Below are 24,674 nucleotides of genomic sequence, written 5' to 3'. Positions count from 1 at the left end.
GACGGGGTGCTTCTAGTATCTAGAACGTAGAAACCAGGATGCTGCTAACATTCTGGAATGCAAGAACAGTGCCCCCACAATGAAGAACTGTCCAGCCAAATATGTCAGTGCTGAGGTTGAGAAACTCTGACCTAAGGTAACTGGCATAGTGCTGTTACTTAGTTTAAATACGATATTTAAGGCATTTGCTGGATTGACCATGTGTGTTACAGGTTATCAAATAATTATACTCATTATAATAAAAAATTCAAATTTATTACTTGAAAAATTCAAAATTATTACTTGAAAGCAGAAGTCTCCTGTCATCTCACTTCCCAAATCATGTAAATAGTCTGAAATATTATTCCAGATATTTTTTCATACCAATATATACCCTTTAAAAAATTGAAAGCTGGCTCATACTATGTGATCTGTACTGAAACCTGCTTTTTAAAAATTGCACAATGTGCCTTAGATATCTTATTATATATAGTACTATTTTGTTACTTTTAGAAACCAAATGTCTATGACTATATTCAAGACCAGTTCCTATTGATGGACATTTGGACTGTGTCCAGTTTTTTCCAATTGCAAATATTGCTGCAATTGCCATCGACATCTATCTATCTATCTATCTATCTATCTATCTATCTATCTATCTATCTATGGATATATATGTATCTTTAAGGATTTTTGCAAATATTTCTGTAGAGTAAATTTGTAGAAGTGGAATTGCTGGGACAAAGGGTATGCACAATGAAGTCTTCAAGAATCTAGGCAAATTACCCTCCCAAGAGGTGATATCAATTTACACTGAAACCTACAATGTATGAGACTGTTTAGAGATTTCTTAAGAAGATTATTAATTTATTTACTGTACAGTTTTCCTCTACTAGAACTGAAAAAAGCAATGGAACACCAGCAAAAAAACATTTTCAAAAGTTCTCATTGTGGCCTCAGATCTAGTCCCTAATCTCCTATGCTCTTCTGCATCTGAAGGCACCTGGCCTTTGCCAGCTTTATTTCCTAGGCTTCTGGTAAGCCAGCAGCTGGCTGGGTTGGCTAATAGGAAGTACTGGCACGACACTGGAGCGGTCAGGAAGGAATTCAGGTATTTATTTCTCCCCCTGTCCTGGGAAGCATCTTAGCAAGGACAGTGGTGTCTCCTTCACTCTGGCTCCTCCATGGCTCCACGTTCTACTAAACAGGCCATGGTGATTCCAACTTCTGTTGTGTGTCTCTTAACTCTTTGGATGCCCTTTTGGCTTCTAAATAATCCCATCACCTCTGCAAAGAATCCCTTGCCTCAGATTTCCTGTTTTAAATACTTAGAAATGAGTTCATTTTCTTGATAGGATCCTGAGACACTCTTTATGTCAATGTTCTAGCATTATTTTCTAAACATATTTTCTTCCACATGCTCACATATTTTTACATTGTCATGGCCATCTTCCTTCCTTTTTCTTTCTTTCTTTCTCTCTTTCTTTCTTTCTGTCTGTCTGTCTTTCTTTTCTTTCCTTCCTCCCTCCCTTCCTCCTTTTCTTTCCTCCCTCCCTTCCTCCCTCCCTTCCTCCCTCCCTTCCTTCCTCCCTTCCTTCCTCCCTTCCTTCCTCCCTTTCTTCCTTCCTTTCTTCCTTTCTTCCTTCCTCCCTTTCTTCCTTTTTTCCTTCCTTCCTCTCTTCCTTCCTCCCTTCCTTCCTTCCTTCCTTCCTTCCTTCCTTCCTTTCTTTCTTTCTTTCTTTCTTTCTTTCTTTCTTTCTTTCTTTCTTTCTTTCTTTCTTTCTTTCTTTCTTTCTTTCTTTCTTTCTTTCTTTCTTTCTTTCTTTCTTTCTCCCAGGACCTTATGCATACTAAGCATGAGCTCCACCACTGCGCTATTCCCTCCCCCCACAATTGTAATTGGATTGTAATGCTCTGGTTTCATTTTTCAGAAAGACTTCATCACTACTTATGTAAGACAGCACTGGAGAAAGCCAAGCCCATACTTAAAAGGGTGTCTGTTCTAGATGGATGCCAAGCACTTCATCTTCAGTCCTGATATGCTCCAACCCCAGCTGGTTGGCCAATCTGCTTTACTTGACTTTCTTGCATCCCTTCTCCTTCCTGCCTCTTCATCTTTCAGCAGAGGAGCAGCCTTCCTGCCTCCTGGGATGACATATTAGGGATTAAGGTAACTGATACCTAGACATTCAACTCTTTCCTTGTAAGTTGTACCCATGGGCTGCTTGGTTTCCTGAAATACATACTCTACCTCTTCCTTGAAGCTTTACCTAGCTAGAAGCCTTTTCTCCTCCAAACTCTTAAAGCTCTTACTGTTTGTACTTTTACTGAAGTAGGGTAAATTTTATTTCCCTAATTAGATTGCAAGCTGGTGAAATTTAAAACCTATGTTATACTTCTTTACTTGCCCTCCACTCTCTCACCACCTTTATGCCTTAAACAGAGAAGGTGTTTGATAAACACCTGTTGAATAAAACAGTTTTAAGGATAGGAAGTCACTTTTTAAATATAAATTGGTAGAGACTCTATCAGGAGGAAAACCAACATTCTTAGAAATAACATTTTGTGAAGTGATTTTGAACATTCCAAAATAATGCAAATAACCAAAATACTGCCACAAAGAAAATGAAATGAATTTCTATTGTTTATAATTCTATTTTTCAGGTTTCAAGTTTATTGAAATATAATTTGTATTTAGTGTAATTTGCCCTTTTAAGTGGTTCATGTCTATGAATTCTGAGAAATTTACACAATTGTGTAGCTATCACAACAGCCAAGATATAGATCTTTCACATCAGCCCCAAAATTTCCTTGTGTCCTTTTATAGTCAATCCACTTCCCACAACCACCAGCCCCTGGCAACTAATGGTCTCATTTGTACCTCTTAGCTTGTCTTTCCCAGAATGCTATATAATTGGAATCTTAAGGTAAGTGGCCGTGTACCTGGCTTCTCTCACTTAGTATAATGCTTTTGAGATCCATCTATGTAGTTACATGTATCAGTAACTAGTTCCTTTTTAATACTTCAGGGGTCAGTCATACATACTCACTGTGGCATAAAAATTATCTTTAGCAGAAGGCATTTGAGTTCCTGAAATCTCATTTTCCTAAAAGGAGAACTATAAAGACCTCAGTTGTCATAAATCCCCTTCCCTGGGATCCACCAGGGATGACTGACTCTTATCATGGGTGATGAAGTCTCCACACATCTAAACAGACATGGTCACAAAACTATCACATCTCCTGTCTGTCCTCCAGAGGCCCAATTATCTTCCCAAAAACTCATTTGTTTTCCCAAGAGTGCCCTTTCTCCTTCCCCTTCTCTTATTGAGAACTGATTTGTTTTCCCATTAGTGTCTTTTTCTCCTTCCTCTTCCCTTTGTTAAAATGATATATAAGCCCCAAATTCTAACTTCTCTTTGAATCACATTTTTCTGTGCACAATCTACATACTTCAACAAAAATATGGTGATTAAATATTATCTTTTGCTAATCTGTTTTTGTCAGTTGAATTCAAAACAGCCCAATCACTAAAGAGAGTACAGGAAAAGTCTTAACTCCCTGACACTTTATTCTATTGTGTGAGTATATTAAAATTAGTTTTATCCATTTGCCACATAGACTTTTGAGTTATTCCCAATTTTTGGACCCTTCCCTACAGGGTCTTTACATGGCATAAATGTTTGATTCTGTCCAGCTAATTCCTGGAATGGTGTATCTAGATAATGTATTAAGTGTCTCTATAGGAAACTTCAAGGCTGTTTCCAAAATGGCTGTCTCAGTTTGCATTTCCATCAACAACATATGAAGTTCTAGTTGCTCAGCATCCTCATTAGCACTTTATATTGTCCACTGTTTTAGCCATTCTGGAAGGCTCAGTGATAATTTGAAGACAAATATGGAAAATACACAGTTCATTCATTGATTGATAAAAACAGTGCCTGGCTTTAGCTTTAGTTGGGTTGATACACTTTGCTGCACGTTTAATTTTGTTGACTGTGTCAGGAATAAGATCATGTGGAGAATATAACATGGTTCCTTATCTCCAGGTCCTCACAGTCAGACATGGAAAAGAAAGTATGTACACAAGTACCCTTCCCACGGCACTTTGGGAACACAGACTAGAAAGATTTTGCCTCTTTCCTGGAGGAAGACAAAGGCTACCGGAAGTTATCTTTTGAGTCAAGTCCCCTTTCACCTAAACTGTGATGAGTTTTGTAGGTTAAAATGTCAATCCTGGGTCTTCAGTATTTTAAAAAGTGATGGAAGTCAATAACATCTCACCTAGCCAGAAGGTAATTAATCTTAACATTAAAAAATTCTTAAGAGTAAGTAAAACGTGGATCTGAAGGGACTTCTTACCTCAAATACCCTGTCTGTATAGCCACTGACCGAAGTAGGTCTTCAGGCCCAGGGAAATAAAAGATATTTTCAGAAAGGGGTGCTGCTGGGACCAGGCAAGAACAGAGGAAGACTGGAGAATTTGAGAGATGTGGAAAGAGCAGCAGACAGGTTGAAAATCTGAGCCCCTGGGTTCTCTTTCCAGCTATGCCCTAACTAGTTGTACAAACCTGGACAAGCCAAATGCTTGCAGGCCCGTCTTCTTTCATCTATAAAGCAAGACCTCTGACCCCTGAGATCTTCTTCAGTTGTGACATTTTGTGGTCTGCACACCATAGGGAGGGAAATTCTGGGAAGAAGGACAACAGGGAAGGCCAGAGCAGAGAGATGGAATACAAGCGAGGGGCAGGGCAATGCAGATGATGGGCTGTGCAGGCAGAGGGGGTGTGGCTTGTATGTAAACAGGAGCAAATGGACAGACCCCTAAGGCCCAGACAGACTGTTAAATTCCACCAAGGAAAATCCAAGGAGAGATTGGTGTGTGGAACTAGGAGTGTGTTAGGAATATAATATGCAGAAGAGCAGGAAGTGAGATTTTCAACAGGAAGGCAGCGCACAGGGACCAGTGATCTAGGAGTATTTATTTATCCATTCAATGAATAGTTATTGAAAAGGAGATATTTTAGGGGCCATTCAAAGAGGCAGACCAGCATTGATCATGAGAAAAGTCTGATGGGGACTGAACTGGGATACCGATGAGGGTATGGAGGGCCCCACTCTGAGAGACTCTGATACCAAGCTAGGATCCTATGAATTAACACACATATGTTGAGCAACTACCATGTTATAGACACTGGAGATAAAGACCAAATTCTCTGCCCTTCCAGAGCTTGGTTCTAGTAAGAAAGGTAAACAATAAAAGGGTAAATAAATAAAATGCATGGCATGTTTGTTAGGGATAAATGGTAGCAAGAAAAACAAAGCAAGGAAGGACAACAGAATTGGATGCAAAGGGGAGGGGCTGAAATTCAAAAGAGTGTGGCCTCTGAGAAGGTGACCTCTGAACCAAGGAGAGGAGGAGATGAGCAGCGTGAACAGAGAGGTACAGGAGAGTCTTTCAGAAAAGGAATAGAAAGCAGAACAAGGGACCTGAGCTGGGAGAGTAGCCAGGGTTCAAGGAGGCCAGTGAGGTGAAGGGAAAAGGAACAAGGGGAAAGTGGTTCAAAATGTGGTCTGGGCTCTGCGAGAAGGCAGGAGGAAGCCCGGCTCATTCTGGGGCTCCCTGGCTCGCCTCCCTCCCTTCTCTCAGCATTTAGGGAGCACCTCTGTGGCTTAAGCTGCAGACACTGTTGTGAGTAAGACACTGTGTTCCATTTCCTGAACCAGAGCAAAAGCTCAGGGCCCAACTGGCAGCAGGGTAGACTAAGGTGCCATCAACAGAACTGGACCAGGGTCTTAAATCCCTGTCTTCAGACATCATCAGTCTTGAAGCCAGTGGGGCTCAAGGCCTACTGGTGGGTCTCCCCACAGAGGGCAAAAGAAGCTACAGAGGGGGTAAGGGTATAGCTCAAGTGGTAGAGCACATGCTTAGCATGCATGAGGTCCTGGGTTCAATCCCCAGAACCTTCTCTAAAAATAAATAAACCTAATTACCTCCCCACCAAAATAAAAAAAAAATTAAATAATAAATAAATAATATTAAAAAAAAAGAAGCTACAGAGAAGATCCTGGGGCTCCCAGATATATTTAACTAAAAGATATACAACTTGTAGAAAATACCTGTGCAAGATTCAAGCTTTAACAGAATAAAATGCACTGTAGATTTCTAAGCTGCTGAGAATTTGAAGTATCACTGGTCTAACCTCTTCATTTTTCAGACAAAACTCAAGATAAGTGATTTCTCAAAGCAACAGAGGGAAGGAGAAACAGTTTTCTAGCCTACCTGGCCAGTGCACTTTCTAGTCTATCACCACTTCTTTCTTTACCTTCATCAAAAGTTTCAGAATAAGGTCGTAGATAGCAGAAAGCACTATTTTAAATTATGTTGTAAGTTTACTGTTAACTAAATGAGAAATAGAAACTGTCCTGACTCAGAGAACAAGAATTTTAGAGTCAGAGTTCAATTGTACAGGATTGGTTATGTCAGGAAGAGATCCCTGGAGGTGCAAGCAGTAACAGGTACTACTGGAAATGTAACGTAAGGAACATGGGAGAAACGCCTGAAACATAAGTCCCTGACAGACAAAAGTCATCTCACTCCAGTGACAGTTAAGAGTGAACCTGAAACCCAATAGCATCAGGATGGAGATACTGTACCCTAATTTTTAATCAACACAAACGTTGAGTAAGATGAAACATTTCAAGCAGATTATTGAACTTCAGTGTAACATTAATGTGGGTTAAGTAAAACTAAGTTCTTTTCTAGAGAGAAAAATGAAGCATGATTAGGAATAAAAAGCACATAGAAGCTTAAAAAACAGTATTTAACCAAACTTGTGAAATAAATTTCTAGAGAAAAATATTACTAAGAACATATGATAATTAAAAATTTTTAAATGATTAATTAAATTTGTTAGAAATAATCCATATTCTCAAAATAAGAAAACAAACACTCATTCACATTTTAACATCTTTATCTTGCAGAAGATCTTAAATTTTGGATGCAGAAAAGTATGGCCTCTTGATAAACAATTAAGAATTCAAGTTCACAGCAACAGCTTCCCTCAAGGACAATTTCTACTGATTTGTAACTTGGCCTTGAATTTGACCTGTGGCCTTCATGTCATGATAATTTGGGTCACTCTGAATATGCCATCTCTTGAACAAGGGCCTCTGCTAATTTTAAATGAACGCAGCTGCCGATTTTCCATTCTTTTATTTGCATCACAATATGTGGGAATAAATTTGCAATTAATAAAACATTTCCAGTAAGCAGTCAGACTGAGGAGTTGAAGGACATTTATCTAGTAAGTTTAAAAAGAGACATTTCATTTTTGCCTTTTTGTACAAGAAAAAAGGAAAGAACGTCTACATCTTCGAGATTGTCTTTGAGACCAGAATTGTTCTCTGGGCTACAGCATCTAAAAAGCCATGCAACCTCAAATTAGGTTTTAGTTTAAAAAAATGAAATAATAAGTTTGAAAAAAAAATGTAGAAAAGTTTGCACCAGGTCTACGAAAGTTTTTTCTCCCTTTTTTCCTTCCTTCACTCTTTCTTTCCTTCCCTCCTCCATTCTTCTCTTTCATTTTTTTCTTTCCCTCTCTTCTATGTTCTTTTTCTTTTCTTTTTCCTTCCTTTCTTCATTTTTTTCATTTCCTCTTTATCTTGATGAAAAGTTTGATTCATGAGGAGGGCTTACATTTAGTATTAAATATTAATACCTTTGGTAGTTAAACATATTAGGGCTTTCATTCCATCTTGAATTTGACACTGGAAAATTAATAATATATTGTCTAGATTTAGGAAAACAGGTTTACTGAAGAAGAGACCAACAAAGTAAGGAGTCTGGAAGCTTTCTCATAAGCTAGACAAGTGAAGGAAGTTGAAAGAGAAGGAACTGAAGGGGCTGGAGGATGAATTAGGGAAGTCTCAATAGATGAGTTTTGAGGCTTGCTGTTTTCACCTTGTATAATGTTCCCTTCTCAGTTTTCCACCTGTTGAAATTCTCCTAATTCCCCAAGGCTAGATTGGATAATCACCTACTGTGAGAATTTTCTAGATCCACTTAGTTAGAAACTATCTCCCTGCTCTGAATTCTCCTGGCACTTGCTGCTGCCTTTATTATAATACTAGTGATAGTCCAGCTTCTCCAGATCTGGTTAGTCAGGGCCTTGAATGGCATACAAAGAGGTTTAAAGGGAGCCACTCATTTTCTGAGGACAGCTGTGATTTAAGGTTATCAAAGGCAGACTAATAAGATGTTTCTGGTGTAAACAAAAGGGAAGGAGTGCATGAGACTACTTTCTCTCAACATACTATGTGCCAGGTAACATGCATGGTTACCCTACTTTATAAATATATGGAGGCAGGGTACTCTCGGAGACTTGCTCACGAAGCAGCCTCTACGTCCTCACCACTCTCTTTATCCTCTGTAATCTGACGGTAAATGCTACACTGAAATCCTGCTTTGAAGGCTAAGCATTGACCTGCTACCTGCCACGTCTAGGTACTTGTCCCTTCTTTCCTCATTCTTTCAACTTTAGTCCCAGACCTTCCCGAAACATTTTCTGACAACTCAGGAACTGCTTGCCTTTTCCTAGCTTACTGTTTAAAATTTGGAAGGTATACCTATTTTTGAATCGTAGACCTTTGAAACGAAGCCTAATTAGTTAAGGGGGGGCTATAGTGGAGACTAGAAGAGATTCTGAAGGGTATTTTCGAGTGCTTTAGACTTGAAAAGGGCGGATAACAATGCTTCTAAAGAGGACGTCAAAGCCTGTACGTTTTTCTTTTAACAGGTCTATTCTCATGCATTCACGCCAGGGCTGGAGGATAACTTTTTTTGTTGTTTGTTTACGAAGGAAATGAAGAAAGGGAGCGGGGCTCGCCTCTTTTTTGACCTAAGAGCTAAGGTGAGGGGGCCGGGCGAATTACGCGCGGCCCCGCCTAAGCGCGCCCCGAGCCCAGCCGGGGCCCAGAGCAACCCCCTTCTCTCAGGGGCGGGGCGGGGCGGGCCAGGCGCGCGCGCCGGCGAGGGGGCGGGTCCCGCGGGCGGCGGCGGCGGCGGCTGCGGCGGCGGCGCGGGCCGGGAGCGCGGCGTAGCCTCCTGTGTTGGAATGTGTGGCTCCCGCGAGCTCGCGGCGCAGCGACCCAGCAAGCGCCGTCGAGGCCCCTGACCCCAGACCCCGGCGGTGGCGGAGGCGGCGACGGCCAGGCGAGAATCGGTGGCCTCAATACTCTGTGCAGCCTCACTCCTGCGTCTTCGCGGGCCTCGACGGCCCCAGCGTCCAACTTTTCCACCCTCCCTCTCCCCTCCCCTGAAACTCCAGCAACAAAGAAAAGTAGTCGGTGTAGGAGCTGCGACGCCGGGTCGTCACCCCTCCTCGTCAGGGAAGGCCGGTAAGCGCGACGCGGTCTGAGGACGGTGGCGGGGAGGGGAGAGGACGGGAGGGCCGTCCGGGCGGCGGCGCGAGGGGGAGGGGGAGGGCGCGGAAGGACGCGGAGCGAGGCGCTGTCCAGGGCTGATTTGCAGATACTATGGCTCCGGCGGCGGCGGCGGCCCGGGCAGGCGGGGGCGAGCAACCGCGCGGGATCGGGTTACACCGCCGCGGCCCGGGGGCTGGGCCGGGGGCGTCCGTGGGGAGCGGCTCGGCGCCAGGACCCCCTCCCCAGCTGAGGCCCGGCCGCCGCCTCCGCGCGGGCCCTGGCGTCCCTCGGAGTCGGGTCCTGGGGCGAGGAGCGGAGCAGCTTGGGGCCCTAGTCCTGAAACTTCCTCTCGTCGTCCTCCGGCTCCAGGTCCCGCCGCAGCCCCTCGCCTGCCGGCGGCCCTCCCGTCCCCCTCCCTCCGGCCTCTCCCTTTCGCCGGAAGGCGCCGTTGAGTGCGGCCGGGCGGGTTGAGTCAGCCCGGGGCCCGGGCGGTTCCGCCAATGGGGCTGGACAGCGGTTTCTGCGCTCCGGCCGCCCGGCCGGCCGGGTCCTCGGCGCCGGGCCACCTCGCGGGCTGGGACGGCGGGGCCGGGGCGCGCGTCCCGCGGGGCGCCGTTGGGGAGTGAGCCCGCAAACTTCCGGGGCGCGGGGGGCGGCCGGCGAGCTTGGGGCCCCCTCCGGCTCTCGGGGCCCAGCGCCCTGGGAGGGCGTTCGCGGAGGCTCCCCGGCCCTCTGCTGAGGGCGAGCCCAGCGCCGGTGAGGAGCCGGGACGGCGCGACGCGGTAACTTTTCTCCCTCTTCCTGGACTCGGGCTCTTGGGCCGGGAGGGGGCAGCCTGAACTGGGGAAGACTGGGTCCGGCCCAGCGGCGCCCCGAGTTTGCCTATCTTGCCTTCTTTAGTGTTGGGGAGCCCAGGAAAAGCTTCAGGACGAGAGTTGGGAAACTCGGCGAGTTGGGGTGTCGGTGTGTGGCAGTGAGTGGGCCGAGCCGAGAGGAAGCGAGAGCGCCCGAGTTTGCAGAGAGCTGCTTTGTGTTTGGTACGTATTTTGAGAAAATGGCCGAATGCCTATTTCAGTCCGGAATGCCGCCGCCGAGGCAGGCGCTGGTGGCAGCAGCACGTAGGAATTCGTGCAGCACGTTGGGTTTCCGGGCTGTGCTTGGACGGTCTTCCTGACCAACGTGCAAATTCCTTTAGAGTTGGTAGGTAGGGTTTGGGGAGTATGAAAAAGTCGATGTTTGGGTAAGTTACCGAGTAGCCTGGCTGTTAAGCACTTGAACAGCTTTTGCTTTGTGTGATGGCATTTGATTCCAACTTTCGTTGGTACATAAAACTCAACCGGTTTGGGCTTGTACAGTCGGTGAAACGGATTACTTTTTTGGGTTTAACGTTATTTTTTTAGTCCTTATCAATTATTTTGCTTTTTCCAATTTGCAAGAGAAGACCTAATTTGAGAATAACACCTTTTAGATTGGAAAGTAACATGGTTAAGGCAGTCTATTAAAAGGTCCAACATGTTTTCAAGGTGATCTTGTAATGGCTCCACTAGGCAGTTGGGCCAAGTCAAGCACAATGCAAGAAAGTTGCTGATTGTGAAGATGAGTTGACCCGTTACTTTATTATAGGGTTTGAAGGTTTCTTTACTTTCATGTGTGAAGTTTTGAATACAAACTTAACCTTTTCAAAGGAAAAAAGTCCATAAGTTTTATTTTAAAGAGATTGTCATTAAAAAAAAGAAACTTAAGTTTTCAAAGCATAGTGGATCCTTGAACAAGAGGAATTTGATCTGCATGGGTCTGATTGTAGATTTTGTTTTCAATAAATATATTGGAAAATTTCTTGGAGATATGCAACATTTTGAAAAAATTTACAGACAATACACATAGCCTAGAAATATCAAAAAGAAAAAGGTGCATCATGAGTGCATAAAGTATATGTAGGTACTGGAATATTTTATCATTCACTACCATTAAATACATACAAATCTAATAAAAAGTTAAAATTGATCAAAACTTACCCAAACACACTACTCATGGCATCATTTCTAATCTAGAGAAATGTAAACAAATGTAAAGATGCAGTATTAACTCATAACGCCATAAAATTAACTATAGTTCGTACTGTACTATTGTAATAATTTTGCGGCTACTTCCTGTTAATAATTCAGTGAGCTCAAGGGTTGTAAGTATCTACTTAAAACATGGGGTGATGCTAATCATTTCCTTGTGAGCAGACTCTCCAGTAAATTGTGAACCTGTTCAGTGCAATACTGAAAACCTTGGATAACACCAGGGACTCATAGTGACATTAGTAATGCTGGAAGTGCTCCCAAAGAAAGAGTAGTTACGACTAAGAAAAAGTTGAATTGCTTGATAATGTACGTAGAGGTTGATGTCTGCACTTGAAGTTGCCCACTACTTCAGGATAAAAGATTCCACACTAAGGACCAATGTTTAAAAAAAAAAAAGAAAATTCGTGAAGTCATCACTGCAGCTATGCCAGCAGGCCTGAAAACCTTGCACATTTTGGGAAATTACTTTTTATCTTGTATTAAAATGTAGCTTTTATGTGGGTGCAGGATTGCTGTAAGAAAGGCATATGTATGGATTCTAAAATGATTTGAGAAAAACCATGAAGAATATCATTGAGAAATAATATCAGCCTCAACAGGTTTTTAATGCAGACAGAAGTGCCCTATTCTGGGAAAAAAGTGCCACAAGGGATATTTATTAATAAGAGAAGCAAACACCAGGGTTTAAGGCAGGAAAGGATAGCCTGACTCAATGTTTTGTTCAACTATAGTGGGGTTTATGATCAGGACTGTACTTATCTGTAAAGCTGCTAGCCCCCAAGCCTTGAAGAGAAAAGATAAACACCAGCTGCCAGTCTTTTGGTTGTGCTACAATAAGAAGGCTTGAACAACGAGAACCCTTTTTTCTGGATTGGTTCCATCAATGCTTAGTCTCTGAAGTCAAGAAATAAATTGCCAGTAAGGGACTACCTTTTAAAGTGTTTTGATTTGGGCAGTACCCCTGGCCATACAAAACCCTATGAGTTTGACACTGAAGCTGTCAGAATGGTCTGCTTGCCCCCAAACACACTGTCTTTAATTCAGCCTGTAGATCTCAGGGGATGTTAAGCATTTTAAAGAGGCTCATTACATGTAGTATTCTGTGGAAAGATTGTCAGTGCTATGGAATGGAACCCAGATAGAACATCATGAAATTCTGGAAGGAGTGCACCGTTGAGGATGCCATTGTTACAGAAAAAGCTGTGAACGTCATTAAGCCTGAAAAAATAAATTCCTGCCATAGAAAACCTTCCAGATACTGTGCATGACTTCACATGATTTATGACAGAGCCAATCAAAGAAATGGGAAAAAGATTCTAGATATGGCCAAAAAAAAAGTGAAGTGTTTCAACATAGGGATAGGGATCCAGAGAAAATTCAGCAGCTAATAAATATGTCAGAGGAATTAAGATGCCTTGATGGAGATGAGTACTTTTCCAACCAATGCCAGACTTTGAAGAATAAGACGTAGAAGAAGCAGTACCAGAAAACAAATTGACATTCTGACAGAAGGGTTCCGATTATTCAAGATTGTTTTTGACCTATAACGTGGACTCTTGTATGATATGGGCACTGAAACTAAAGCAAATGGTAGAAGAAGAATTAGTACCATGTAGAAACGCTTTGGGAGAAATGCTAAGGCAAAAAAGTTAGGCAGAAATTAGGATGTATTTTTGTCAAGTCATGCAAGTATGCCTGCTTCTCCTGCCTTCCCATCCACCTCTTCCACCCCTGAGACTGCAAGACCAGCCTCTTCCTCCTCTTCAGCCTCCATGTGAATGAAGACCACTAGGATACAGACCTTTATGATGACCCACTTCCACATAATGAGTAGCAAATAATCATCATGCTGTACAGTTAATACACTTACTTGGTGTGTGTGTGTGTGTTGTGAAAATCTAGTAACTATGGCTAGAGCCCTGAAATGTTTTTGTCATCATCTTTATCTCCTGAGTGTTCATTGTATAGAACAAGGTTTGCAAGACTTGAAGTGGATAGCCTATCCTTACATAGGTATAAAATGATTGGTATTTAATATAAAAAGTTGACAAATATAAATTTGTTTTCCTACTGTTTTATAACTTTGTTTTCAAATAATTACATTACTGTACAGTATGCTTTTTTCTTAATTGGTCATCTGTTTATCAGCCTGTCATCATAGGTAATTTTTTTTTTAATGTAACATTGTTTACAACACTGTATTATGAATATGGCTGTAATACTGTATGCCATAAAAATGTTAAAAATGATTCATTAATTTGCATGTATGCTAGGCTACCAGGAAGCAATCATATTGCTGCTCACGTCAGTGCATAAATTGTTATACCTCTAAATAAATATGAATTTCTTTTTTACATTGTCTTTATTTTTGATATCTAGTATTTGTACTTTTTTTGACATCTACAGTATTTTGTATCATATAAGACAATATGGATGTAGATACTGATGATTCATCTTGTACACAAACTTATGGTATCATTAAATATAGTACTGTAAATGTATTTTCTCTTATGATTATCTTAAGCTTACTTTGTTGTAAGAATACATATAATATGCAAAATATGTGTTAATCTGCTGTGTTATTGGTAAGGCTTCTGGTCAGCAGTAGGCTATTGGTAGTTAAGTTTTTGTGGAGTCAAAAGTTATCCTCAAAGTGGGAAGGATATAGCTCAAGTGGTAGAATGCAGGCTTAGCAGTCACAGGGGTCATGAGTTCAATCCCCAGTACCTCCTCTAAAAATAAATAAATAAACCTAATTACCACCCCCAACCAAAAAATAAAAATAAAAACCGAAAAAAGTTATTCTCAGATTTTGGACTAAACCAGGAAGTCAGTGCCCCAAACCCTTTGTTGTTCAAGGGTCAGCTCTAGTTTATTCTTTTGTGGTTAATTGGGTTCATATGAGGTTTAAACTATTGACCAATTATTACAGGGTTCTACTTTTCAGACTGTACTTAATAAAATGCAGAGTTGACTTGGATTTTTCACCTTTCTGATTCAGACCAGTAAACTGTTGAAGCAGGAGTTGGGAGGATAGCATGTATGGAATTCATGTATGGAATTTAAAATATAGTTTAAATTAACACTAAAAATGAAGGTAACATTTTTCTATCAGAAAAATTAGAAGTGCTTGAGGGAAGGCACACCCGTAGTAGACCGGGAAGAGTTATGTCAGACAATTGAAAGAATTTTTCTTAGGGGTTGTAGAATTTTTTTCATATATATTAAAAAATATATTTTAAAGGCTTATTTTCAGTAATGAAGCTGATGAGTTTAAAGATTATATCTGAAAATGTATTTAAGTTACAAAGAATTACAGTGATGTTTTGGTTTTAGACCAGTAAAAGTTGTAATTTAAAGTGGTGCTTTTGTGTTTTTTTTTTTTTTACATTTTTTATTGATTCATAATCATTTTACACTGTTGTGTCAAATTCCAGTGTTCAGCACAATTTTTCAGTCATTCATGGACATATACACACTCATTGTCACATTTTTTTCTCTGTGATTTATCATAACATTTTGTGTATATTTCCCTGTGCTATACAGTGTAATCTTGTTTATCCTACAATTTTGAAATCCCAGTCTATCCCTTCCCACCCTCTACCCCCCCCCTCCCCCCCGGTAACCACAAGTCTGTATTCTCTGTCCATGAGTCTATTTCTGTCCTGTATTTATGCTTTGGTGTTTTTTTGTTTTGTTTTGAATACAGAACACAGTTATGGCCACCCAGGTAATGGGACAGTCTTCCGGAGGAGGAGGGCTGTTCCCCAGCAGTGGTAGTATCGGCATGGCCTTGTCTAATGACATGTACGACTTGCCTGATCTCTCCAGAGCAGAACTGGCTGCACCTCAGCTCATCATGTTGGCAAATGTGGCCCTAACTGGAGAAGTAAATGGCAGCTGCTGTGATTACCTGGTTGGCGAAGAAAGACAGATGGCAGAATTGATGCCTGTTGGGGATAACAATTTTTCAGATAGTGATGGAGAAGGACTTGAGGAGTCTCCTGAAGAGAAAGGTGAACACAGTGGACTGGAAAACATGGAACTGGAGAGTTTGGAACTCAGTGTTGTGGAACCACAGCCTGTGTTTGAGGTATCAGCTGCCCCAGAAACGTACAGCTCAAATGAAGATCTTCCTCCAGAAACACCTGTAGCAGAGGACAAATGCAAGAACTTGAAGACCAAACCCTTTCGCTGTAAACCATGCCAATATGAAGCAGAATCTGAAGAACAGTTTGTGCATCACATCCGAGTTCATAGTGCCAAGAAATTTTTTGTGGAAGAAAGTGCAGAGAAGCAAGCAAAAGCCAGGGAATCTGGCTCTTCCACTGCAGAAGAGGGAGATTTCTCCAAGGGCCCCATCCGCTGTGACCGCTGCGGCTACAATACCAATCGATACGATCACTATACCGCTCACCTGAAACACCACACCAGAGCGGGGGATAATGAGCGAGTCTACAAGTGCATCATTTGCACGTACACCACAGTAAGCGAATATCACTGGAGGAAACACTTGAGAAACCATTTTCCAAGGAAAGTATACACATGTGGAAAATGCAACTATTTTTCAGACAGAAAAAACAACTATGTTCAGCATGTTCGAACTCATACGGGTAAGCGGACCTTTCTCCTTTATAGGTGTACTCTATCCAAAAAAATGGAACAGTCTCAAAAATGTGAGAAATTTCAAACACCTCAGAAGTAAACAGAATGCCCCACTGCACCCACAGGTACCCATCACCTATACTTAAGTTATCTGTATTTTGTCACATTTGGCAATTCATTTTTTAAACATAATAGCTTTATTAAGATGTACTCCACTACCTCAGAATTCATCCATTTAAAATTGGAACGCATTGGTTTTAGTATAGTCACAGAATTATACAGCCAACACCCCAATCAGTTTTAGGACATTCTCACCCCAAGAAGGAACCCCTATCAGTGGTCATTCCCTTTTCTTCCCATCAGCCCTTTATTATTTCCTTTTAAATTGACTTTCAAATCTTTACAATTCAGGAGTCTCATTATTTAAAAGAAATATTTGTAGCTATTTATAGTTAATTTTCTTATTTACATTACTTTTTCCTGTTATGAATTGGTACTTTTGAGGACTGATTACTGGTCTGAGCGAAATGGATAGGGTAATGTGGTACTGTATCCTTTGCATCACAAGTGAAAAGGGGCTGTGGGATGCTGTTTACATCAGATCCCTTTTGCAGGAGTTAATCACTCTGTGGGATTGAACCCCAGGCTAAGTGGATCATAGTGAGGAGGGGAATTCATGTTGATTTACATGGTAGACATAAATAATAAAACTTGTAGACAAAATTCCATTACAAGAAAGACATTTTCAGCAGGATTCTAAGCCCCAGCAGATGGCTTCTGTGTAATTTAGAGCTTTAAAATCTAGTCAAGTAAAAGAATTTGCATTCTCTTTGGAATTTGTTGTAGCCTGTGATTAATTGTCTCCAGGCTTTAAAACCATTTTATTTCAAAAGTAAAAAAAATTCAAACATGTCAAAACTGCATGACATAGGAAATGAAAGTTGGGAATCTAGACCATTGAAATCCCTTAACAGTTTTAGTTAAACAAACTGCTAGATTTAACTAAACTCACCTGCAATATCCCAGATACCACATATACTTTAGCCATAAGTACTTTATATTCTTTTAACAGTTTTTTTAAAGCCTCGGGAACTAATTTAGAATTGGCTGTAATCTGTAGAGCTTTAAAAAAAGATAGTAACTATGACATAAGGTCAAGTGCATGACTTTTGTGTGTACACCCTCATGAATTTTTTTGATTGAGGTATAATTGACAATGATGAATTACTACAAATATTTGTGTTCATAATCACCATGCAAGTCAACATAAAGAATATTACCAGCCATCCCATTTCCTTTGCCTCATTAAATTTTGATTCTGGGGTGGGGGTCAGTTATATTTTGATGATTTCAAAATTGAGTCGCTGAACAATTTAAAAAATTTTCCAAAAACCTAAAAATATTTTCAACAATAAATCTAAATTATTTGATTTAAGGACTTTTTTTAGAAGAAAAAAAAAGGAAAATGGAGAGAATTGGAGAAATTTCAGTTTTGGTGTGTAATTTCAATTTTTTATGTAAAAAAATTTTTTTAAACAGGAACTCTACTTTTTGCCATTTCTTAATTTTTTTTGTGATAGTGGTTTATTTTAATTTAATTACAGTCTAGGTGACTAATTTTAATGGCTTATTTTATATACTTCATCATCCATTACTTTAGCTCCACATTAATTTAAGGTTTCCACAGTAAGGTTATGACTTACATAGCTAACATTGGTTTTATATATCTCATTACATGTTTTAGCATTAAACTTACTTGGTTTAATACTTTTTAGAAAACTTCCACCTCCTGGTATTACCTTATTTGTGTTTTTTTAAAAATATATTTTTATTGAAGTATAGTCAGTTTACAATGTTATGTCAATTTCTGGTGTGCAGCACAATGCTTCAGTCATATAGGAACATAACATACATACATTCATTTTCATATTCTTTTAAACCATAAGTTACTATAAGATAATAAATATGGTTCCCTATGCTATACAGTATAAACTTTTTTTTTTAAACAATTTGCTGGTGTATAAATAGAAGGATAATATTTTGATTAGTAAATTCTGAGAGGGTCACTGCTGTTAATTGCACAGTTCTGAAAATTGTATTTATGGAAAAATAAATTCATTGAATGCTGTAGAGCAGAGGTAAATGATCATCATTGGAAATCACGTGTTTCTCATTTCTCACTTAGGTGGTAGCCTACTGTAAGATTCACTTAGTAGGTTTCTTATGTTCTTGATTGAGTACTCAGGGTTAGGTCATTTCTTCTCTATACTTATCTTCAGAACAATTTAGTGAAAAAAATAGGGTAAGTGTTCACGAGAGAACCTCCGCCTAAAGTGATTTGCCCAAGGTCACATACAACTAAGATTGAAATTTCCAAATCACTTTTTAATGGGTCATTATCTTGGTAGAGTCTGAGGATTTTCATTTGAGTCTTCAATCAAGAGATTTTTTATTTTGTGGTTTTGATAGTTAACCAGTTCAGAATTTCTGCTTTAAAAAGTGACATTTTTGTCTGTATGTGTGATTGAAAAATTACTAGCTTTTCTAGAGTATTTATGCCTATTTTGGTGAATTGCACAAATAGAAGCAATCTGTTTTGTTATAAAGAATTTAGAAGTAAATTATCCTTAGTTGATCCTTCATGTTAATCTGTAATGCTATTTTTTTTCCTTCCATTAACTTTCTTTGGTAATAACTTAATTGATAGCATTTTACATACCATATAATTAACTGTGGATTGACCTATTCTGGTCATTTCATATAAATGGAATCATATAATATGTGGTCCTTGGTAACTATCTTTTTTCACTTAGTATAATGTTTCAGGATTCATCCATGTCATGTATACAGTACTTGTTTTCCTTTTATTGCCAAATAATATGCTCTTATATGGATAAGTAACATTTTGTTCATCTGTTTATCAGTTAGTAGATATTTGGATCATTTCTACTTTTTGGCTGTTACGACTAATACCGCTGTGACCATTTACATACAAGGTTTTGTTTAGTCACATGTTTTTATTTCTCTTGGGTAAATATACATGTAGGAATGGAATTGCTAGGCCATATAGTAATTACGTTTAATCATTTGAGGAACTGACACTTTTTCCCAAAGTGGTTGCACTATTTTACTATCCCACCAGTATTGTACAAGGGTTCCAAATTCTCCATATCATAACAAATACTTGTAAACATTTGTCATTTTGATTGTAATCATCCTTGGGTGTGAAGTCTTCATGTCTGTGTGGTTTTGATTTGCATTTCCCTTATGGCTAATAATATTGTGCATCTTTTTGTGTGCTTATTGGCCATTTGTATATCTTCTTTACAAAAATACTTTTAACTTTTTTCTTTTACTTTCAACATTTTTTAAGCTGTCTTAAAATTCTTCTGGGTCAAAGTAGGCATTCAAACAAAGTAGGCATTCTATTTACAGCTTATCAGTAACTACTGGCTAATAACGGCTGAATAGTGTCTTGGAACACATTTCACACTCATCAACACATGCTTTTGTTTCTCCACGCTGTCTTTTTCCTTGCCCCTTTTTAAAGACACATCTATTACTATAACTCATATATAGACAAAATGGTAACAGATATTTATTGAGGGTTTTATGTGCCAGACACTGTGTTAAGTGTTCTGCACGTATTATCTTGATTTAAAATTGCACACTTCTGTTATTACTTTTATAGATGAGGAAGCTTGCCCAAGGTCATACTTACTATCTTGTGGCCAAAGAACAGATGAAAGCAAATTATCAAACTATTTTTTTCAATGTTTTGTGGTGACAACCCATGTCCAAAAAATACACCTTTCCTGCTTTTGAGTTTTAAATTCTTTAGTAATAAATCACTTGCCTCCTGTCTTCAGTTGCTCTCAGTCCCTTCCTGTGGCTTTATGATTATAATTTGCTTTAACACTGACTTGACTATTTCATAAATGTCTTATCTACCACTTGAAACTTTTAGCTTAAAACAACAGGCTCCCCACTCAAAAATATTCTTGCTTTAAGCTGACAGTTTCCAGTGGAGATTTATCATTTCAAGGATCAAAAAAAATTATCCAAGCCATAGCATCAGAAAATTTGAGTAGTTTTTTTTGCTTGTTTTTGTTTTTTAAGAGTAATTCTAATTTTTTAAAAAGTTCCTTGATACCTGATCAAGATAACTTTTCAGTTCTTTTATATTTAATGTAATAACATGGCATTACTGTGAAAATTAAAAGGGCTGTGTGGATTCAGAAAGTCAATGATTTTTTTTTTTGTCAGCAAAGCTGAAATAACTAGTTATGTGTATTCTGAATTAAATTGCTTACCTTTCTAATACATGATAAAAATTGGTCATTTTTCCAGGAATAGGGGGGAAAAATTCTTGTGAAAAAATGTTCAGTACTGAATGATGTGTATATTGTTAGTGAGAATTGCATCTGCCTTATTATATATGAACACTAGTTATTATATTTTTACAGGCGAACGCCCATATAAATGTGAACTTTGTCCTTACTCTAGTTCTCAGAAGACTCACCTAACCAGACATATGCGTACTCATTCAGGTTGGTAAGAAATGAAACTTTTCTGTCATTTTTAGTAAACTACCATTATAAGAAGGTTGTTCTAGACTTGGAACTGGGTCCTTATTTATGGTTTATTTTTAATATAATATTGAAATCAGAGTTAAAAATTAGGGATTTACTAGTGTGGAAGCTGTATTTAAACGGAGATTCCTAACCAAGAAGTCCATAGGTGGAATCTCTAACACTGAATGTAAATGTATGTGTGCACCTTTCCTGGGAGGAGGGTCCTTAATTGTTACCAGATCTTACCAAGTTCCACAACTGTAATAAAAGTTGAACAGCTATCATAGACCAAGTCTGGTTTATCCTTTTAAAATAACCTCTACCTCCTCATACTCCTGCCAGACTCTTCTCCACCCCCCACCCCACAATGCTCCCAAACAGTATAATGCCAAGTTTCATAGTGTGTGGTTCTGGTTCCAGGGATTCCTTCTTAGTTGCTCAGGTCCTTAAATTTGGGTTTGTTGTCTTGAGAGTTGATAGGGCTTCTGAGTACTGATTTACAAAAGCCAGACTTTGAAGAATGATAGATATTCCAGGATCCCAATTTATTAACCTATAATAGATAAAATGCAGGACTATAAGTGGGAGATTCATCCACTCAAGTGACTGAAATGATCATGATCACCAAGCAGAACTGGTCCTCTATCAAAATATGTAGAGTGGCAAAGGTAAAAAGCCATAGGCAGCATAGATAGTCTTGAATGGATAATTATTTCATTTTGGCCACACTGACCCTTGGTGAAGAGGCACATCTGATCAGAGTAGTCTCCTGGATTTACAGTATAGACCTCTGTGGAGAAAGTATGCAAAAATCTTGCTGTTTACCAAAGTCTGTCTAGACCCAATCCCCTCAAGTTAACAATTACCAGTTATCTGAAGTTAACAGTTCTATTGTTTCATTAGATAGCCATGAGCCACATGTGGTTGTTGGGCTTGTAAAAGGTGGCTGGTTTGAATTGAGATGTATCAAATATATACCGTAATTTAAACAGTATCAAGAAAATTATGCAAAATATTTTAAATATTAATTACTGAATACTGATACTGAATATATTGGGTTAAGTAAGTAGTAAAATTAATGTTACCTGTTTTTGTTTTTATCTTTGTAATGTGACCGTTAGACAAATTAAAGTTACGTATGTTGCTCGCATTTTATTTCTATTGGATATGGATATTTTTATGTCACTGGTTGAGTAAGACTTGATTACAGTATGGATTCTAAATTGAGCAGCAGTGAGGGGACCCAGCATGCTTGCTGGCCTTTCTTGACCCTACATGCCTATCATGTTATATAAGTTGAATGTTCCTTTTTAATCTCCAAAGCTACTGAATTGCATCACTTACCTGGAAACCTGATTTTAGTATTACTTTTGGGTGCTTCCTGCTTGCTTTTCCTGCAGGTAACATGGATGCTTTGTTGAGGGTAGACATCATGTCCTACTGATAGTCATGCTCTAGCTCTTAAATAAAAAAATATTGAAGTGCTTTTCATGAGTTATCTCATTTTTGTTTTCATAGCTATCTTATGGTGTATAAGTTCTACTTTCCCCATTTTACAGAAGGGGAAACTAAGGCATTGAAGAAATGCCATTTTCTTGTCCAAATGTCCCCTCTTCTGGATTTGTCTTACTTGCTTTCTCATGGCATCATTTCATTTTTTCTCTGTCCCTGTACCTTGTATTATGTGTCCTTGTACACTGGAAATTAAATCTAAATACTTGAATTGTAGTTAATAACATGTCTCACTTGAAGTCATCTCTGGTTGACCTATTATTAGTGTCGCTGGATCAGAATGACAACAGACTTGTGTCTTTTTAATTGAATTGCTAATACTTTAGTCACTGTATAAATGTTTATCTATGGTGTTTCAAGCCAGTCAGTAATTATTGCCTGCGTGTTGCCTACTTTTGAACTTCCTTTGCTATATTTTAAAGGTGATTTTTAGTAGTTGCTGTTACAGTACAGTATTTAAGTAGTAAGTATTTAAAAAGTGTTAATAATGTATAGTACTATCTATCGTATGCATGCTGGGTACTGAAAAATTGGGACTTGTTTTCTCTAATCTTAGTACCACTAGAATACTTAAATCCTGGTTTATAGATTAGGACTCCAGCTTGGAGAAGATAAATGCTTTATCTAAGGTTGTCATTCCTCCAAGTTAGAAGAGTTAGGGTTTGGCTTCAGACTCCCCAACCCTCATTTTCAGTCATCAGCGGTGTTAAAAGGACATAGTGGCTCAGAAAATGGCTCAGGAAGCTACAGCATAATGAAATTGGAATCGCAAAGTACAGATAGCAGAGCCTTTGTCTTTTATTGGATGCTAGTAATTTGTGAGTCACAAAGAGGAAGCAAGCACGGCCAGTCTGTTTTGTGTGTGTGTGCGCCGAATTATTTCTAGTCAATATGGTGTTTTAATAATTTTAGTATAAGTTGCTGATGACATGTGCAAGTCAACTGAGGCTAAGTGAGGTCAAATTGTGTAAGTAGTCTTTCTGACTGGGTTGCATGGAGTGAATATCTTGGGTGCCTTCCCTGTGATCTTTATAGGTCACATTAGGAATTGAGTTTCCTGTTCATGTAAATGTATTTTAGGGGAGAGAAGTGTGTGGTTAGTCTCTTATTTCTGGAAGAGATTAGCTAAAATGACAAAGAAATTGGTTTATGAAGCAAAACCACATTGGTTATTTCCTTGGAGCACTTCGTTAGAGTAGGTCTTCTCCTACCAAAGTAGGTGTTACTCTGCGTTTTATTTTACTTATTTATTTTTTTAATTGAAGTAGTTAGTTACAACATGTCAGTTTCTGGTGTACAGCGCAATGTCCCAGTCATACTCTGCATTTTATTGGTGTTCGTACATAATGGTTTTAAGGTATCTTACTTGGATAGTCTAGAGATCCTGACGTAATCCACAGCTCTCCCTTTCATATTCTCAGGATATGCTACCATTTCATCCTGGATGAAATACATGCAGTTGTACTTGCCATTCTGATATTTTTGTAGATAACACACTGGGTGTGGATAATTCCCCCGATCAGGTAGCATAGGAGTTCATTTTGGATATTTTCCCATTATGAGCAAAATGGATATTTGTTAAGGGAAATTAACGGCTTGCCAAGTTCCACCTCCATTGACTGTTCTTTTTAAGGAGGAAAGAAAAGATTTTTTTTTTCAGCAAAAAAATTTATTTTCCTTTCACCAAATATTTGATGATTATTATGGAGACACTATTTTAAAAGCTGGGCCATTTGAAGCATGGTTTGAGAATCTTCTTGTGAATTTTGAAATAATTTTTAAGCATTATTTTATTATGGTTTAATCTACACACATGAAAATGCACACATTAAGTATATAGGTCGGTGACTTTTATGTGTTTTTTTTCCTGTTTGACTACTGCCTAGGTGAAGACATGAAACGTTTCTACCACCCTCAAAAAGTTCCCTCCTTACCCTTCCTTGACAGTACTGCCAGGCTCCCCTCACCTGATACTCTGACTTCCATCAAAAAACATTATGTTCTTCTGTAAAGTATTTTTGAGATTCATCCCATGCTGCATTATCAGAACTTTGTGTTTAGTGCTGAGTAGTAATCAATTATATGCCCTTCTTACTCTTTAATTAAAAAGTTCCCTTGCTATTTTTTCTGAGCTATTCTTAATAAGAATGTGTAAAGCTTGTAAAAATATTTTTCCTTTTGAATTTGCCTGACATCTATACATTAATTTGGAAAGAATAAAATAGACATCCGACACATTTATAAAGATGAAAAACAGGTAAATATTACTAGAATTGGAAAAGAGAATTAAGTTAAAACTGTTGGTACAGGGCAAAAAAATTTATAATCAGCTAGATACTAATAAACTAAACTTTTGATGACTAGATCTTTTAATACAAGAAAGATTCAATGGCAATAAAACAAAAATGGAGACAGGATGAATGGAGCAAGTAAATGATGCCATCATAGTTTAAAAGAGTCCTGCAAATTCCGATTCCCTGAGCATTTCATAGGTGGAGGCTTGTACCTT

General features: G+C 39.1%; 1 protein-coding gene and 1 long non-coding RNA gene across 10 annotated transcripts in view; both read left to right on the top strand.

The window, feature by feature from the left end:
* Positions 1–69: 69 nt before the first annotated feature.
* Positions 70–7,258, top strand: LOC140700285 (uncharacterized). The gene is made up of 4 exons (XR_012078669.1): positions 70–136; positions 1,911–2,149; positions 4,029–4,274; positions 6,964–7,258. It is a non-coding gene; the product is annotated as an uncharacterized lncRNA (long non-coding RNA).
* Positions 7,259–9,115: 1,857 nt separating this feature from the next.
* LOC102538543 (RE1-silencing transcription factor) overlaps positions 9,116–24,674 on the top strand; it is a 44,851-nt gene continuing 29,292 nt past the window's right edge. For 6 of the 9 annotated variants that reach the window (XR_012061359.1, XR_012061360.1, XM_072943427.1 and 3 more), the window contains exons 1-4: positions 9,242–9,378; positions 10,306–10,442; positions 15,184–16,087; positions 20,546–20,629. Coding sequence is in view for 7 of the 9 variants with exons in the window: in XM_072943427.1 (XP_072799528.1) it covers positions 15,193–16,087; positions 20,546–20,629 (979 nt within the window). In the remaining 2 variants the exon portion in view is untranslated. Of the gene's footprint in view, positions 9,379–10,050; positions 10,188–10,305; positions 10,443–11,672; positions 13,488–15,183; positions 16,088–20,545; positions 20,630–24,674 lie in introns of those variants that run through there. The other 3 variants (XM_072943398.1, XM_072943407.1, XM_072943417.1) reach the window with 3 other exon arrangements.

The sequence above is a fragment of the Vicugna pacos genome, chromosome 2, assembly GCF_048564905.1.
Source record: "Vicugna pacos chromosome 2, VicPac4, whole genome shotgun sequence".
NCBI classification, from domain to species: domain Eukaryota; kingdom Metazoa; phylum Chordata; class Mammalia; order Artiodactyla; family Camelidae; genus Vicugna; species Vicugna pacos.
The sequence above is the reverse complement of the archived record's forward strand: the minus strand, read 5'-3'. Positions and strand labels throughout refer to the sequence as shown.